Source organism: Salmo trutta, chromosome 33 (assembly GCF_901001165.1).
Source record: "Salmo trutta chromosome 33, fSalTru1.1, whole genome shotgun sequence".
Lineage (NCBI taxonomy): Eukaryota > Metazoa > Chordata > Actinopteri > Salmoniformes > Salmonidae > Salmo > Salmo trutta.
In genome coordinates this window covers 5,421,781-5,441,746 of record NC_042989.1, presented here as the reverse complement: position 1 = coordinate 5,441,746, position 19,966 = coordinate 5,421,781, and the positions used below count along the sequence as shown (strand labels likewise).

Sequence of the window (19,966 nt, the reverse complement as noted above, 5' to 3'; positions counted from 1 at the left end):
CAGAGTAAAAGACTCAGGAGAACTTCTAGTTTCCAAATCCACAGAGTTTACACCCAGAGAAGCATCAGTGCTCATTTTGCAGATAAATAGTGGCCTATCAGCTGAAATGCAGTATGTTTTTATACTGGACATAACGTTACATATTTCACAGTGCAAAATGATTTTGAACAAAAAACTAGGTTATTTAAAATGTTGCAGGACATCTACTGTGGTCAAACAGCTTAATGTAGGGTGCCTGGACACTATACAGTACAAGTATAGCACTGTACAGGAAAAACAATTGATTGTTTGTGTCCATAAAACCAGGGTCCAGTCTGCACTTCTGTTCTGTCCCTTTAACTGTTTACTGACTGACTGACTAACTACAAAACAATAAATGCACTATTTTAGCTTACTCTTTGTTTGCTTCCAGTGTGAAACAAAACACCATTCTATACTAGTCTTGCACTCTTGGCTTGCCCTATATTGGAGGTGACAAATTCTGACTATTAGGAGGTGATTAGGTGAGAAGCTAACTGCTTCAGTGAAACACTGGAAACAATGTGATCAGTAGATGGAGTGTTAACTGACTGGTATACCTGTAAATGACCCACATTATCCTAATGATGAGAAGGCTGCAGACTTCACCCATTTAAATCAGCCAGCCTTATTGCCAAAACGTGCATCAGGTCAAGTGTTCTGGCTAGACGAATAAAATATATTTTTTGAGGCCGTATTTATATTTTTTAACCTTTATTTAACTAGGCAAGTCAGTTAAGAACAAATTCTTATTTTCAACGACAACATAGGAACAGTGGGTTAACTGCCTTGTTCAGGGGCAGATCGACAGATTTTTACCTTGTCAGCTGGGGATTTGGTCTTGGAACCTTTCGGTTACTAGTCCAACCCTCTAACCACTAGGCTACCTACCGCCCCAAGTATCCCAGTAAGATCGTGTTGCTACAGGTTAGTATCACCCCAATCATCACCATTTTTTCCTTCTTAAAATGACATGGAAACAATGTTGATTCAAGCAGTTCATGCCCACTGGGTTGATACCCATGAGATGTAGAGGATCTTGCATATTATTTAAAACTTCTCTTTTACTCTTGATCAATTTCACAAAAAGAATTTGATTAATTCAATTCATTCTAATATTTGTAATGAATAAGCTTTTATGAACAAATCGCATCTCTCGACTTTTTGAATAAACATAATGTTTGTTTGTAGAATGAGTGTACACTTTGTGGATTTGGAAACTACAAGTGCTCCTGGTATAAGGGCACAAGGCGAGACACAGATGCAGACACAGGAGGCAGATGGTTCGAGTCCAAGATGTCTATTAGCAATCCAAAAGGGGTAGGCAAGAGAATGGTCGTGGACAGGCAAAAGGTCAAAACCAGTTCAGAGATCCAGAGGTACAGAATGGCAGGCAGGCTCAAGGTCAGGGCAGGCAGAATGGTCAGGCAGGCAGAATGGAGTCCAGAAAACAGGCAAAGGTCAAAATGGGGAGGACTATTAAAAGAGAATAGAACAGTGGGCACACGGGAAAAAAAACACGCTGGTTGACTTGAACATACAAGACGAACTGGCACAGAGAGACAGGAAACACGGGGATAAATACACCAGGGAAAATAAGCGACAACTGGAGGGGGTGGAGACAATCACAAGGACAGGTGAAACAGATCAGGGTGTGACACCTGGGTAGAATTACTGTGATACAAGGTACAGCAAATTGTGTACTTTGCAATATGTACACTATATATACAAAAGTATGTGGACAAAGCTTCAAATTTGTGAATTCGGCTATTCAGTCACATCTGTTGCTGACAGGTGAATAAAATCGAGCACACAGCCATACAATCTCCATAGAAAAACATTGGCAGTAAAATGGCTTTACTGAAGAGCTCAGTGACTATCAAGGTGCCACTGTCATAGGATGCCACCTTTCCAACAAGTCAGTTTGTAAAATTTCTGCCCTGCTAGAGCTGCCCATGTCAACTGTAAGTGCTGTTACTGTGAAGTGGAAACATCTAGGGGCAACAACGGTTCAGCCGCAAAGTGGTAGGCCACATAAGATCACAGAACGGGACCTCCGATTGCTGAAGTGCCGAGTGCGTAAAAATCATCTGTCCTCAGTTGCAACACTCACTACAGAGTTCCAAACTGCCTGTTGAAGCAACATCAGTGCAAGAACTGTTCGTCAGGAGCTTCATGAAGTGGGTTTCCATGTCCGAGCAGCTGCACACAAGCCTAAGATCACCATGCGCAATGCCAAGCGTTAGCTGGAGTTAGACTCTGGAGTTGGACTCCATTGGACTCTGGAGCAGTGGAAACGTGTTCTCTGGAGTGATGAATCACGCTTCACCATCTGACAGTCCGACGTATGAATCTGGGTTTGGTGGATGCCAGGAGAACGCTACCTGACCCAATGCATAGTGCCAACTGTAAAGTTTGGTGGAGGTGGAATAATGGTCTGTGGCTGTTTTTCATGGTTCGGGCTAGGCCCCTTAGTTCCAGTGAAGGGAAATCTTAATGCTATAGCATACAATGACATTTTAGACAATTCTATGCTTCCAACTTTGTGGCAACAGTTTGGGGAAGGCCCTTTCCTGTTTCAGAATTCCAATGCCCCTGTGTGAGGTCCATACAGAAATGGTTTGTCTAGATCGGTGTGGAAGAACTTGACTGGCCTGCACAAAGCCCTGACCTCAACCCCATCGGACACCTTTGGGATGAATTGGAACGCCGACTGCAAGCCAGGCCTAATCCCCCAACATCAGTGCCCGACCTCACTAATTCTGCTGTCCCCGCATTAATGTTCCAACATCTAGTGGAAAGCCTTCCCAGAAGAGTGGAGGCTGTTATAGCAGCAAAGGGAGGGGGGGACCAACTCCATATTAATGCCCCTGACTACTGTAGCTGGAAATGGCTGATTGTTAATGGTATATTTACATAGGTGTACAGAGGCCCATTATCAGCAACCATCACTCCTGTGTTCCAATGGCACGTTGTGTTAGCTAATCCAAATGTATAATTTTAAAAGGCTAATTGATCATTAGAAAACCCTTTTGTAATTATGTTAGCATAGCTGAAAACTGTTGTCCTGATTAAAGAAGCAATAAAACTGGCCTTCTTTATACTAGTTGAGTATCTGGAGCATCAGCATTTGTGGGTTTCGATTACAGGCTCAAAATGGCAAGAAACAAATAACTTTCCCCTGGAACCGGGCAATCTGTCTCTAACCAGAAAAGATAGAGGAGTGGGAGGCCCTGGTGCACAACTGAGCAAGAGGACAAGTACATTAGAGTGTCTAGTTTGAGAAACAGACGCCTCACAAGTCCTCATCTGGCAGCTTCATTAAATAGTACCCACAAAACACCAGTCTCAACATCAAAGTTCCTCTGCCCAGTGTCTGTGTTCTTTTGCCCATCTTAATCTTTTATTTTTATTGGCCAGTCGGTAGAGCATGGTGTTTGCAACGCCAGGGTTGTGGGTTCGATTCCCACGGGGGACCAGTACGGAGAAAAAAATGTATGAAATGTATGCATTCACTACTGTAAGTCGCTCTGGATAAGAGCGTTTGTTAAATGACTAAAATATAAATGTATGTTGTAGTTCTAGTTTGTCTATTTCAAGGTTGAGGTTTATTGGGTTGACCTTCAATTGGAGGCAGCTTTTCCTCGTTGCAAAATAGCCTCCAACACTCTACTCAGCAAATTGGATGCAGTCTATCACAGTGCCATCCGTTTTGTCACCAAAGCCCCATATACTACCCACCACTGCGACCTGTATGCTCTCGTTGGCTGGCCCTCGCTTCATATTCGTCGCCAAACCCACTGGCTCCAGGTCATCTGTAAGTCTTTGCTAGGTAAAGCCACGCCTTATCTCTGGTCACCATAGCAGCACCCACCCGTAGCACACAGTCCAGCAGGTATATCTCACTGGTCACCCCCAAAGCCAATTCCTCCTTTGGCCGCCTTTCCTTCCAGTTCTCTGCTGCCAATGACTGGAACGAACTGCAAAAATCACTGAAGCTGGAGACTCATATCTCCCTCACTAACTTTAAGCACCAGCTGTCAGAGCAGCTCACAGATCACTGCATCTGTACATACCCATCTGTAAATATCCCATCCAACTACCTCATCCCCCATACTGTTATTTATTTTGCTCCTTTGCACCCCAGTATCTCTACTTGCACACTCATCTTCTGCACATCTATCACTCCAGTGTTTAATTGCTATATTGTAATTATTTCGCCACTATGTCCTATTTATTGCCTTACCTCCCTTATCCTACCTCATTTGCACACACTGTATATAGACTTTTTATATTGTATTATTGACTGCATGTTTGTTTACTTCATGTGTAACTCTGTTGTTGTTTGTGTCGCTTTGCTTTAGCTTGACCAGGTCGCAGTTGTAAATGAGAACTTGTTCTCAACTGGCCTACCTGGTTAAATAAAGGTGAAAAAAATAATAATAATACAAGTATGAATACTTTCTGAAGGCACTGTATGCCTGTCCAATATGAAAAACGTAGTGAACATCATCCAATATGAATGGGCTAATTAACAATGTGATTTAAGTGTTTTCTAAAGTGTATTATTATAATTGTATTATTATTATTATTAATAGTTGCATTATAAACAATGTGTTTTAATTGTTTTACTGCTGTTACCATGATAACTGTCTAGTAATCATTCATTTTAATGCTGTAACAATAATGCCAATGCTATAATATTATTTGTGCAATAAAGGCGTTGACCTTATTTCCTTTTTTTTATATATTGTTAAACAAAATTCAAGTCTGCTAACATTTCCTCATAAAATGTTAATCATTATGACAATTGTATTACTTTTATTTTGAAGGATAATCGCCGAGCTCCTGGACTGTTCTTGCTAGGTCTTGCTTATTCTTGCTGGCGGAACGGAGGTGTGGTGGTTGACACTTTCTTTGCCTCTACTCTTTGCGATTGAGCATTTGCGTCACCTACAGTAGGGTATCGTTAAATGTATTAAAATGGTATGCGCCATGGTTTCTCATAAATTGTAGATATTCTTTGTTTATTTTTATGTTTTATCTCTGTCGCAATACTTGAAGAGATTAGCGTAGTTTAGTTGACATCGCAACAACTCACAAACCAGCATTTGCTATAGTTACATTCACAATCGTGCAATGAATTCAGCAGCAAGAGTAGGAAGTGACGCTTCGAAAAGCAGAAAAAAAGTTTTCTGTTTCTGAAGAGGGAGAAAATGCCAACTAGAAATGGTGTCAGCGATGCATACTAGCCTACAAGGTAACGTGGAACCTACTTTGCTTTTATTCATGTGTGTAGTAATGTAACAACTTATTCATGTTTTTAAACTGCTTTATGGTTAAACAAAAAAAAAAGCCAAGGTGTCAATATAAGATTCCGGATTCAAGATTCATCGTTACTGTCCCCTCCCTGCTGCATATGTCAGCGACAATGGTTGCATCTAAAAAACACATTTCAATGAATCTTCATGGAGGTCCTGCTGAATGATCTAGAAGTTCTATGCAGTAGTCTAGGCTGGATACAGATTCGCGTGGTTCGATATAGCTCGGATGCCAAGGGTTGCTGCACGATGAGTAGCCTTGTGCACCTCCCTAGATGTGCCTGGAGAAGCGGGTGGGTGTACTCTAATAAGCCTAACGTTCCCAAAACAGCCCGCCCTGCGACGGCGACCTGTTTGACATCCGGAGTTTTTATGAAAGTAAAGTCATAGTGTATATAAAAAAAATAATCACGACAGCTGTGTTGGGAACTGGAAGTTTCTGTACAATTTTAAAAATGCCTAGAGATACTTTTGTTCGTTCGACATGGTGGGATCTTTTTGTGTCGGTAAAATGTGTTATGAGAGAAATGGCAGTGGAAAGGCCTTTATGCGCAAATATCGATATAATAACCATCATATCTAAGTAAACTTGGAGTCACGCGATTATATGGTGCGTGGTCGCTGGTGAACTCGGGAAATCATGTAGTTTATTAGTCTCCAGATTAAATCAATTGTGAACTAAACAGGGTGGTGAAAGTACTGTGATCTTGATTCTCCTTTCCAATAAATATCGAGGGTCTTATTCTGGTGACATGATGATCGATGCATATCATGCAGTGATTTTTATCGGCAAAAAGTCAATTTGGTGCAAACACCACTGGTGCGAAAATGCTCATACTTTCTTTATGCAAATTCTAGAGTATTCACATGAAAATCTGTCATCAATTGGATGGAAACCTAGTAATACACTCTGAAGGACCTAAAATGATGAATCCCATAGGCCTATTGGTCTTTCACAGTCAGGCCAACCCAAGCTGTATGTAGTCTACTATGCAAGTAGGCTAATAGTATGCCAATTATTGAAATAGATAAATGAGACTGTCAACTGAGTCAGAAATTCACAGGTTTCAGATTTGTACCAATTTCTTTTCCAGGTTTTCGCTCTCAAAGTCACACTTTTTAAATAGAAAAACAACCAAATTGGATGTTCTAAGTCCACAACAATGCTTAAACCACGTCAGGAGAACACTTTTGAGGTCTGGGTAAAAATCTAAGAAAATTCGTTAGCATGTTTCTGTAGACCACATGAGATGGCGTTTGCAAAACAAATATTAATGCTATCATTCTGCCAGGTGCAGGCATAGGCTACTTTGTAGCTAGTTCGTTTTTGTGAAAGTTTTTCCATCTACCAGAAGATGGTTAGGCTTATCATTAGCAGCATCACTATATTTTTCCTGAACCTTAATTGTTTGAAACCTGGACGTTTTACTTCGTATTATGAAGCATGTCTTACCTTGCTTCAAAGTAGCCTACAGCCAAAATCCCAACATAGAAACCCAGAGGCAATTATTGTATAAAGATTTCCTCATATGCATTCTCCTGTTCTATTGGTTTTCAAATCAATTTTCTTTCATTGTGTAGCAGCCAAAGGCATTATCCTAGTCATATTAGCAACCCATGATAGTTGTTGCATCTTTAGAATTTCACTCTTTATACATTTCTAACGGATATGTCCATCTCAGTTCTTGAAACCGCTCGCATGTGTGGTGAGCATTTCAGAACGGTGTTTTCCCGCAAATTGCATTTTGGAACATTTGCGCGCAGGACAACCGCTGGGTGCATATTGGTGCGCTCAAAATCTGCTCTATTAGCCGTATTAATTGATACGGCGTATACCTCCACTACCCTACTGTGGTACACAGGCAGCTCTTTGTTGCAGCCCTTCTTCCTGGTCTATAGCCAGAAAGTGTCCATCTGTCTGTAACAACACACCTGAGCTACTATACGTGTCCTGCACGGTCCTGCACCCAAGAGTGGACTAGACTATAGTCTTCATTTTATTAACAGTTTAAATATGACCCGTTTAATGACAGACAATTATAACTAAATCAATGGATGGATATATTGTTTGGCTAATGGATATCTAGAGGCGGAAAACCCCCCCCCACAGCAATTTACGCGAATTGCTGGCTAGCGGAGTAGAACACTTGAACAATTAAAGGAGAGCCGCACACTCTAGGAGCTCAGATCCAATCATCTAATAACCTAATAACCAACGTTTCTACAGACAAGCTGTCTTCTTCAGGGTATAATGACAAACACTGCGGGGTCACTAGTTTATATAGTGCCAAAGGACACACACAGGTGTCTGGAATCATGCCTGGGTGTGGCCTGATATCATTGGTTAATTCTCAGATATAAAAATAACATACCAAAAACATGAATGGATAGCATAAGATCATAGATACAATTTGGCTACATAGGCCTACAAAACATTTACAAAAGCAAAATCACAATAATCACTAATGGATATGCCATGTGCCAAAACATCATTTCTCTTTAGCATCTTACTTCTACAATCAGTTCAGTCATTTAGGCCTTTCTCCCAATGAAAGAGTGGATATGATATGGACATCACTTTGATTCAAAACTATAACACACACGGTCGTACATACCTCACGCACTCTCACATAGCAAGGCTGGCATATTTCTTATGCAGCGAATAGCATGCATGAATGTGTTCAGGCTTTGTAGCGTTATTTTAAGGTACAGCAGAGTGCAGAGCATACCCTGACATAGAGGGACTGGCAGTGTCTCCTTTCATGCTTGGTCATGGTCACTGCTATTCGCTATGCACCCCAGTTGTGCAGCCAGTCGGCATTCATACGGCAGCGTTTAAAAACAGTAGAAAACAGCAGCATTTGAAAGCTGTGCGCAAACTCAATCTCAACGGCTTTATTCCTAAATCTCAGCGCATCTTTCTATCAATGGCTGATAGAGTGAATGAGTCTACCTGCTGATTCATTGAGATCAGTGTGTATGAGATCATAGATATGACATCTCATAGTGTCACCTCGGGGATGTCTTGCTGCTTTCCCTCAAGGCATCTTGAAAAAGGCAGCTCTGCAGTTGGATTGTGGGGTTCTGCTGATAGACTGTTTACTCAACGGTTTGTGAACTGTAGATGTTTGTGTGGGTGCGATGGCTGTGTAATAATGCTGTAATAACGTTGAAGCGCAACAGCTGAAGAATACTGAGAGTAGGTAGACATATTCTCTCTAACTTGGAACTAGTGCGAGGCGCGCCCCTGACATGTTTTTAATATTGATGGGATTGAAATAAGGGCACCTCTTTGTTTCAGTAGACGACTGACGGAATTTCCCCGCATGGATCTGAGCAGAGTTTGCCCAGTAAATTACAGTGCCTCGCCATACAAGATGAAAGCCATATTTGGTCGTGGAAGTAGGTGTGGCGAACCGCCTGGAGGGGGTCACAAGACAAGCTGAAAGAGAACGTTTGAGAGAGCGTTCCACATCGAGAGGAAAAAAGGCCGCATATGACAGCGGCGTGTGGTGTGCATGTGGGCGATTTGTGCAATCCTAACGCAATAATGTCCACCTTTTTTGCAGATCAGTGCCCTATTTCGGACTGGATAGCACTTCTTTTCTAACGATATCGATCTACCTCCTTTCTTTGACTTGGTAATATAATAGTGAGCTCAGCATAGAATGACTCAACGCTAGAGATGTATGCTGACGTCTCGGTGCGGTTGTACTGCTGGGCGCATGGATCCGGGGATAGTTGCTGCACTGGGTGGCGGTGGGTGATTGTTGGGGCATCGCAGAAACATGACAAGCACGGTAAGTGATCGGATAGCAACTTTGATTTCTTTCTATATCCGGCTTTTTGATCGGTAAAAGTGAACTAAGAAACATGCACGTGAATGGATGACATTAGTTGTAAACAAAGTTGACCATTTAGTTACATAGGCTTCTATGCATATTGAACATGAAGATTGCTGATCAGCTGTTGATACCTGTGTGTGTGTTTATTGCTTAATATGGGGACTTTCTTAAAAATAGGAAGCAATGTCAGTTCCTATGACGTAGGCTATTAACCATGTTGACAAGTTGAGCAGCCCTAGCCGCGCGGTTTATATTATCCTTACTTTTTGTCGTGGTGCTTTTGTAGCCAATATAGGGTGCATTGTTGTCTCACTTTGTTGTAATGTGCCATGGAATTAGTGACTGGATAATCCGTTTTCTGTAACAAAGGGCTGCCTTCTCGTAAATAGCGCTGAGCTGGCGGGGGTTCAGCAAGGGTTGTTCAGATGTAGGACGCAGCATGTTGGTTTTTGGGTGCTGTCTGGGGGGGGATTCTCACCCCTCCATGTCAAATAGCCAGCCTATAGCCGACATCGAATGTGCCATTGGCTGCAAGGGTATTCGCTGTTTAAATTAAGAAACGCTCTGTCGTCTCAGGGATTAGGTAATTACGGTTGACGGTACAAACCTAGACTATATTAACGGCTTTTCCTCGGTTGGCTGGGTTAATAAACCCGGCAGGGGGTTGTGTAATTCGCTGCAATGTTCGGTCCACTTTGTCGTGACCCTACTAGTCTACACCCGATCGCCTACAGAAAGGTTAGGGGGAAATCGTGTTGTTGTGCAAATATTTCATATTGCAGAAACCCTTCCATGAAAAAACAACACTGCAAAACCAACTCCATCTGATTTCTGCTGTTTAGCTAAATAGGCCAAGGCAATGAGTCTTGCATGGTCTTCTCAAGCCACGCCTCTCCCATTCCCGGAAATTGATAGAGGTATTTCTTCATAAATACAGTGACGCATGCACATTGTTTTATATTGCTATAGCGGAACCGCATCTACAGAATTATTCATAACTTGGATTTCTGAACAACCTTATCATATAATAAGCATACCGAAGAACACGCTATAATGAACCATGGTGTTTAATTCTCCTTGGCCAATGCAATAGTTTCCTCACCCTGAAGTGTGCGTGGTCGGTCAGACAAGTAAATGACTGTTTATATCCTGCCACAGTGCAGGATATGAGCAGCTGCAGCTGTCTATTTTAAGGTGTGTGTTTGCTAAATGGTTGCTGCCTAGGCTAAACAGTAGCGTGCTATCAGTGCATGCTACAGTATAAAATGTGTTTTAAAAGAAAAATACTAGAAAACAACTACTGACTCATGTGTTGTTGTAAGTTCTACCAAATATATTTTGCACAGTTTTCGGTCACCTGTACCTTGTACAATCACTGTAGCCTACCATACAACAAGGCCTATAACATGTATACGTCTATATTATAGACAACTGTAGGCTGGCCTACTGCCCTCATCTCAGCCTTGCCTGCCTTCAGGAACAGAATAGGTGCAGCTATCGATTGTTCTCTAAGCAGCTCTTCGGTCACAATAAATAGCTCATATTATAAAAGCCACATGCTATATTTGGCCCTAAAGGCCTGCAGCATTAAAGTTGTTGTGCTGAAGATGCAGCCACAGTCAACTACTGAATAGGGGGTAGCATGTGATATGCCTGAGTAATATATATATATATATATATATATATATATATATATACTGAACAAAAATATAAACGCAACAATTTACAGTTCATATAACGAAATCAGTCAACTGAAATACATTCATTAGGCCCTAATCTATGGATTTCACATGACTGTGAATACAGATATGCATCTGTTGGTCACAGATACCTCACAGATAAGGTAGGGGCGTGGATCAGAAAACCAGTCAGTATTTGGTGTGACCACCATTTGCCTCATGCAGTGTGAAACATCTCCTTCACATAGAGTTGATCAGGCTGTTGATTGTGGCCTGTGGAATGTTGTCCCACTCTTCTTCAATGTCTGTGCGAAGTTGCTGGATATTGGCGGGAACTGGAACACGCTGCTGTACACGTCGATCCAGAACATCCCAAACATGCTCAGAGGGTGACATGTCTGGTGAATATGCAGGCCATGGAAGAACTGGGACATTTTCAGCTTCCAGGAATTGTGTACAGATCCTTGCAACATTGGGCCGTGCATTATCATGCTGAAACATGAGGTGATGGCAGCAGATGAATGGCTCGACAACGGGCCTCAGAACCTCTTCACGGCATCTCTGTGCATTCAAACTGCCATCGATGAAATGCAATTGTATTCATTGTCCGTAGCTCATTCCTGCCCATACCATAACCCCACCTCCGCCATGGGGCACTCTGTTCCCAAGGTTGACGTCAGAAAACCGCTCACCCATATTACACCATACACGTGGTCTGCGGTTGTGAGGCCGGTTGGACATACTGCCAAATTCTCTAAAATGACGTTGGAGGCGGCTTATGCTAGAGAAATGAACATAACATTTTCTGGCAACAGCTCTGCTTGACATTCCTGCAGTTAGCATGCCAATTGAACACTCCCTCAAAACTTAAGACATCAGTGGCATTGTGTGGGTGACAAAACTGCAGATATTAGAGTGGCCTTTTATTCTCCCCAGCACAAGGTGCACCTGTGTAAGGATCATGCTGTTTAATCCGTTTTATTGATATGCCACACCTGTTATCCTGGTAAAGGAGAAATGCTCACTAACAGGGATGTAGCACATTTGTGCGTATGGTACATTTCTGGGATCTTTTATTTCAGCTCAATATAACATGGGACCAACACTTTACATGTTGCGTTTATATTTTTGTTCAGTGTACATATGCAATAGATTATGTAATAGATATGTTTATGTAATGTTTATTTGTATTTAGCTTAAGTCAGACCTGGTGCAACAGTTTGCACAAGCACATCAAATATATTCTTATACAGACCAGAGGACAGTTGCATTGCGTTACATTGTATTGCATTGCATTACATCGTCACCACTCTCACCATTGAAATGTCCATCTCTTCAAACTGTAAATTCAATGGCAGAGGGGTCTGTATCTTTGTGCATTGGGAAGATGATCGTAGTATACTCTGCACAAACACTATGCCCCTCAGATACGCATCCAGATTGTGATTATCATTATGTGTTACCATGGCAACGAGAGTGATGCCCAGAAAGATTTCCACTACAATAAATGTGCCTTTTGATCTCGTATTATAATTTTTTACTCTTAGGTTGACTGACTAGCTGTGACGGAAATTGAAAATGTAATATTTTTCCTTTTGGCCTTTTTTTCCTGTAGAAGGTTATTGTGACTCATAGTTGTTCTCTCTCATTGTCCTGTCTCTTGCCTTTCCCTTTTGACGATGCAGGAAGAGGATCAACGGGTAACAGGTTCCCCTTTTGTCCTGGATGATTCGGAGACCACTGAGTCAGAGCCTCAGTGCAAAAAGAGCAAGTAGGCTGCGTTCCCTATATGGTGCACTACTTTTGACCAGGGTCCATAAGGAATAGGGTGCCAATTGGGATGCTTCCCAAGTAATATTTTGCCACAGGGCTATTCCACGGTAGCATAATGAGGCTGAGACTCAGATTAAAATGTATTAGGGCTGTCCTGACTAAAAACAATCTTGATCGACCACCATTCTACTGTTCGTCGAAATTTTAAAACGTGTGTTTTTCCCTGTATACACACATCCTATGTGTTTTTAATCAAATCAACTATATTCACTGAGCTTGTCTGATGCTATTAAGCACACTGTTTGATTAAATAATTAAGACACAAATGACTAGAGGGAGTCTGACCAGCAATTCATTTGATTGTGCCGGGCCCGGGCTCAGACTTGCTGTGTTTAAAAAAAAAAGACTGTGACTAGCACCCGTTGTCTTTCTCTCCTCCCTGCTGCAGCGACCACCGCAGTGTTGCTGTCACGTTCTGACCAGTAAAGGGGTTATTTGTTATTGTAGTTTGGTCAGGACGTGGCAGGGGGTGTTTGTTTTATGTGGTTCGGGGTTTGTTGGGCTATGTGTTTATGTAGAGGGGTGTTTGTTTAAGGTGTTCTGGGGTTTTGGTTAATGTTCTATGTTAGTATATTTCTATGTTCTAGTCAAGTCTTTCTATTTCTATGTTTAGTTGATGGGGTTGACCTTCAATTGGAAGCAGCTGCTCCTCATTGCTTCTAATTGAAGGTCTTATTTAAGAGGGGTGTTTTTGTCATGGGATTTGTGGGTAGTTGTCTCCTGTAGTTGTGTTACCTGAAATCCCTAATTTCATAATCATATCAACAAATTGGTTAAAACAAACTACGTATCAGAAAAATGGATGCAGAGGACGTAACAAATAAACTCGAAACAGGGGAATGTTTACTGGTTGCTCAGGAGGTAAAGGGGAAGTCACATGTGTGGAATAAATTTGACTAGTTGTAGAAAATACTGGAGATCTCGAAAAAGAAGGTAAGGAGCAGGCACTGCATGCATATTATGTGTCCCAAACTGGTGCTGTTAGATTACAATATCATTTTTCAGACCGTTTGGAACGATGTAAACAACACAAAATAAATTATAAGCCTACCAGACAGTCTGTTGTAGTGTTTTTTTTGTTAAGCCTCTATTACAGAAAAGACAAAATGGTCGCATGGAACGGTATATTTATTGTTTAAGCTAATTATTCAAGGCTCGCTTTATTTTAAAATTAAAATGCTTGATTGCATTTCAAATCATGAATGACTTTAATGCTGTGTGATGACTTGAACGAATGAATGAATGATTGCTTGATACTGTAGCCTATATAAGTATTGAAATACAGGCTTAAGTAAGTTAAGGTATTAAGATTAAACAGGATGCCGTTTTAGGCCTACAGCTCAATGGTGGTAATACATTTTATTTGTCACAGGCGCCGAATACAACAGGTGTAGACCTTACAGTGAAACGCTTACTTACAATCCCTTAACCAACAATGCAGTTTTAATAAAAATAAGTGTTAAGTAAAAAATAGACAAAAGTAACAAATAATTAAAGAGCAGCAGTAAAATAACAGTAGCGAGGCTATATACAGGGGGTACCGGTACAGAGTCAATGTGCGGGGGCACCGGTTAGTTGAGGTAATATGTACAGTAGGTATGTAGGTAGAGTTAAAGTGACTATGCATAGATAATAACAGAGAGTAGCAGCAGCATAAAATAGGGTGGGGCAATGCAAATAGTCTGGGTAGCCCTTTGATTACAAGGCTGCTATTCTAAGCATAATAATGACATTACTTATTATTTGAATAATGATGATGATGATGATGATGATGATGATGATGATGATGATGACAATAAAAAGGAGATCAAGAAAAAGGAGAATCATTATTATTATTTTAAATAATATTTTTTAAACAGTGTACATTTACACTGGAGTGTCAGAGTGCGCTCAGATTGCGCTCTGGGCGTTCGTAAATTCAGAGCGTTGTCAGATTGTCCGTTTTGTTTAGAGCACACACTGGACACTGGCCGAGGAGTTGGGTTGATCCGAGCGTTCTGACCTCACAATGGCAGTCAAGCACCCAAGCTAACTGGCTAAACTTGGCTAGCTTGCTAGCTACTTCCAGACACAAATGAGAGAACACCCCACTCTGACCATTTGAATTGCCTTAGCAGAGGTGGTTTGGCTGTTTTCATGTTGTCTAGAGCGTTGGTGACTGTAACTGTGCTGCTAGCAACAATTGAATTATGTTTTTTCTGCCGATGTTTACTGACACCTGTCATATTCAACGGGTGTTTCGTGTTCGTAAATTCATCAGTTATTCTGCGGTCTGGCACATTCAGACGAGAGTGCTCTGAAATCAGAGTAGATACCCAGAATGAATTCACGAACACACCCTAAATAATTTATAAATAATACCAGAGAGGCTGTTGTAATGAACAAAAAAAGTGGAAAGCCTTTATTACAGAAAGCAAAGATTAAAAACAGCCGAATTTGTGAAATTGTCATTGCGTGAGACTTGGCTCTCACGGAATCAGTAGGTTATTAAACAATCATTCAAACAGAAGCAGGATCTGTCTTATTTCTGCAGATATATATGGAGGATTTATAAAGCCAGGCACATTTAACAGTTAGGCTATTGATTACAGACCTAATTAAGTTGGTTTCCTCACTTTTCTTAGACAATAAGGCAAGAGCTGTTTTCTCGTCTCCTAACTCTGCTGCTGCCTCCGCCGCATTGTTCTCAACACCTGGTTAACATTGCTATAATGCACATAGCAACATGGTCTAGGAAAAGACGCCAATTTAACAGCGCACTGATGTGTTTCAGAACCGCGGACAGCGACCACTATCCAACGTGGGAGAGAGCGCATTTGTTAGAAAATAATATTTTTATTAGTGATGCACCATTGTTCTTATTCAATATAACCATATACAATTTCAGTAGCACGTTTTGGAGTGATGGCCTTCCTCAAGGCCTCCACAATGGATCAGTCCACTCAGACAGACGCGAATCAGACAGGTGTCTTTGCTACTGCTCGACTAAAGAAATCTGTCAGCCAACAGCCTATCGACCAAACAATCGACCAGTCGACTAAATGGGGTCACCCCTAAAATGTACGTCAAACAAAACCAATGATTGCGAAGTTAAAGAAACTATGCAACTCTTTGGACTACTTAAAACAAAAATTCTGCAGAACATTTTACAAAAACTTATTTACTTGGAGTGTACATGCAAAGTTTGGTAACAGAAAGACGGCACAAAATGTAATGGAAATTGTTAAAAGTTGTCCTTGTGCATGGAGTTGTGCTTGTTTAACTTTGCAATCATTGGTTTTTGTTTGGCATACATTTTAAAGTGAAAGATCTGAGTCTTGGCATCACACCTGCTTAATGTTCCATCTGAATTATCACTGCCCATGCCAATATCATCATGTTCAATGTTGCTGTCCAAATCCTCTCTTGAATTTATCTCGCACTCCACATATACACACACGCTTTCATTCCCACCCAACCCGATACATTTCCCTGGTACTCCATTGTGTTGGAAAGGCCCCCAGGCCATAGCAGGTTTCCACATGGCTGCAGGCAGCTTTTACAATAGGACCATTAGGATCCGTGTTTTCGACCTTTCTGGACTGCCCTGTATAACATGCCTGACCCCTCTGGTCTCTTCACAGGGTGTCTCCCATAAATGAATGAGGCCAGTGGACATCCAGACATCTCTATCATCACCGGCAACCTCTCAATACACCAGGAAGAGGAGTTAAAGGGAAGAAGATTGGGTTTTGTCTACGTTCAGTCCAACTCCCTGGCTGTTGGTTGCACATGTGGTTTGATGATTTCTATTCAAATATGCAACACCCTCTCCTAGGGTGTGCTCTGTAAACATTATATTCCTTTTTTCTTCAGATTGGGCCATTTAAAGGGGACATTGGTTGGTGGTTTGTGTGGCTGGGGGACTGTTATGCACCTAGTACCCCGTAGCCCACCTCAACCTCGCCCCGTTATTCATGCTAGCCATGAGTTTACCACCCCAGCAGAAACCCAACAGTAAGAGAACAGGCAAGCGCATCTCATTTTTCAACGACCAAGGAGTGGCGATGAAGGAGACGTCCTCTCAGCAGCATCCAGAAGGTTCTTACTACGCCCTTGGTGCCCCAGCCTCAGGGCCTGGTCCTGGGCAGAGTGAGGCTGCAGGCACCGTCACCTCCACAACCTCCAACCCAGAGGCCGCCCATACTGGTATGTACCTCAACTCGGTGATATTCAGCCCAGAGAAAGGAGACCAGAGTCGGGGACATTACCAACAGACTGTACCCATGAAGTGGGTTCACCAGGACCCAGCAGCCCAACCGCAGCCTCCACAAAGAACTGGGACTGGGAGCTGGACACAAGGTGTCACTATGGCTAGCTGGGGGCAGAACTTTGCTCCGTACTTAGGGGGTGTCGGTGACTCACGTTCCCAGGTCCAAAATGCCTTTGTCAAGCAGCAGATCCGTGAGGGGCCTTCACCCCTGCAGCCACAGCAGCCCCAGCCCCCTAGTAGGGCTGCAGAGAAGCAGCCGCCCCAGCAGCAGCAGGTGGTTAACCCGAACTCTCTCCCTGCTGGAGGAGAGGCCTACAGAGACATTAGGGATGAGGCCAAGGCTCACAGTCTAGAGTGGGAGCAGCAACAGCAGTCCCAGGCGTTCCCACAGACCCTAAAACCTGGTGCTCTCAACGCCCAGCAGCACAGCACATCCAACCCTGGGGGCAGCTCCGTGCTTCAGCCCTTCCAGCTAGCCTTCGGCCAGCCCAAGCAGCACCTAACGGCTGGCTACTACCAGGTGTTTCAGGGGGGCAACAGGACTTTACCCAATCTGAACTACACCCAACAACCCCAACAGCATCCCCAGCCCCAACAGCATCCCAAACAGCATCCCCAACCCCAACAGCATCCCCAACCCCAACAGCATCCACAGCTCCAGCAGCAGCTGCAACAGCATGAGCAGCAGAAAATGCAACAACGTCAACAGCAACAAATATTACAGCAACAACAACAAATGCAACAAAAACACCAGATGCAGCAGCAGCAAATGGTTCAGCAGCAACAGCAGAAAATACAACAGCAGAAAATACAACAGCAACAAATACAACAGCAACGAATACAACAACGACGCCAAATACAACAACAGCAATTGCAGCCACAACCACAACATGTACTAGAATATTACCCCAGCAACCAGAACCCACCTACCCACCCACATCCTCTCTCCCAGCCGCCCGTGTTGGTGCACTCCCAGGAGACCATTCCTCCACCAACCCCCCCAGACCTCAAGGAGACGTCCCCAGACTCTCCACACATTCTCACCCCCACAGACCCCCAGTTCCCCCCCACAGAGACGCAGCTCCAACCTCCGCAGCTCCAGCTGCAGCCTCGACGGTCCAGGAGACTCTCCAAGGAAGGTGGACCACCACCAGTTGACAACCCTTTCGTAATCCCATCTGACGGGGCCCAGAACGGGGCCTCTGAAGGGCCAGGTGGAGCCCCCAAGGTGGAAGAGGTCCACGCTGCCCAGTTGGCCCCTACAGGGGTCATTCAGAGCACATGCAGGAAACTAAGGGTTTCCCAGGAGGTTAACCTGGTGACACTGGCCCAGAAAGCCTCAGAGATGGAGTCACTACCGCCACACGTTGTCAAGGTAAATATTGCTGCATGTCCTGGTGCTTGTGGTAATGCTTTGAAGGGTATAATGTAGTTACATGATGTAACAGGGATATCCAACCCTCAATTTTAACTAGGAATGGGCCCTGTTATCCAGATATCTGGGTATCTGAACAGAAGTTAGTATTCGATTACTTGAGTGTTACGTTCTGGAGAAAAAAAAATGGTAGGCCTATTTTGACAATGAAAAAGCTTATTTATGAATTAAATGAGGTTTATCCTTTTGAAATTGTTACCTACAAGGATATTATACCATGACATACCAACATTTTGAGTGTCATTTTTAATAACCATGCGTTGAGCTACCGCTGCACATTTAGCGCTCCAGCCTACCCTGACATATGCTTTTCTCCCCACTTCAAATAGCAATTACAGGCACGCACCTAACAGAGTTTCCACAAGACCTGACACAGACCAATGCAAAACACTCACCAGAAAAAGTTTTCGTAACGGAATCAGTTCACGGCGGAAATCACTTATCTTTCACTGTTGCTTTTAGCGAGGGAAAACCAATTATTCTTTTTTTTACTATCTGGCTATCCTCAAAAAATGTCATGATATTATTTAAATATTGTCAAATGCACACCCCTACTTCTAACCCAACTTTTCACGCATGCACTCAGTTAAAAATCTATTCAAAAACACAGTGCCGAAGCGTTATTGGGCTGTAGGAGCTGCGTTAATAGGAATCTTTTCTAGATGTTAAAACATTCATTTTGTTGTTGTTTACCTGGGTATAATTGCAGAGGGATTATGGCGCCCTTATCTAGAATTACAACAAACGGAAAACCTTAATGCATCTGCCAAGGCCAACTGAGTCAGAAATGATGTTTATGAATGATTTAGCACTTTGCTGAGCGGAATAAGCAGTCATCAAGCCAATAGAGACACAGTAGGACCGATTTGATTTTTCAGGACAGAACATTACAGTGCATTTTGTTCTGTTTACATTTCAGTCATTCACGGTCTTCAGGTACATTTGGTAGATAATAAGCACTGCTCCTGATCTTTTTGTGTAAAGAAACTGCTAGGAGAGTTTTGACCTATTACTTTATAATACATTACAGCATGGTGAGTGGTGATGGTATTGCTGGGGTATGCAGCCCTGGTCTTCCCCTCCGTGACTGTGCAGTTACCTAGTAACGGTGCACTCCCACGTGGGTGCCTCGTGCCTTGCCATATACATTATAAAATAGGACCGCTGAATGCTGACTGGACCCCATTTCACTCTGCACTCCTCCCCCATTCATTCCACCATAGGGCTGAAATTCCACCCCCTGGGGGAACTCTGTTGGGGAGGGGTACAGGCAGTAGAAGCCAGGGGGGGCCGGTGTAGGGGGCCCGGGGTGCAGTGCTCAGCAGAATGTATGCCTCTCTTCCTCCTGTCCTGGTGTCGGGGCTGGAGGCTTGACTTTTCCACAGTGAATAGGGCTCCAGAACCAGGCCACGCTCACTCACTCGCTTCAGCTGATCAAATACTCCTCTAGGGATGAGCGACAACCTCACTTCATTTTAGAATGTTTATTCAGGGAATGGAATGTCACTTCCCGGCAATATACTTCTGTTAGCTTCCGGGCAGTATAATTCTGCTGAAACAGGTTTTCCATTCCTCGACTTCAA

The 19,966-nt window shown here is 42.9% G+C and overlaps 1 protein-coding gene across 3 annotated transcripts in view; it reads left to right on the top strand.

Moving 5' to 3' along the window:
• Positions 1-4,893: 4,893 nt before the first annotated feature.
• mideasb (mitotic deacetylase associated SANT domain protein b) overlaps positions 4,894-19,966 on the top strand; it is a 32,313-nt gene continuing 17,240 nt past the window's right edge. The window contains exons 1-2 of one of the 3 annotated variants that reach the window (XM_029729587.1): positions 4,894-5,278; positions 16,320-18,323. In XM_029729587.1, coding sequence (XP_029585447.1) covers positions 16,653-18,323 — 1,671 coding nt within the window. In that variant the 5' untranslated portion in view covers positions 4,894-5,278; positions 16,320-16,652. Of the gene's footprint in view, positions 5,279-8,516; positions 9,140-16,319; positions 18,324-19,966 lie in introns of those variants that run through there. The other 2 variants (XM_029729588.1, XM_029729586.1) reach the window with 2 other exon arrangements.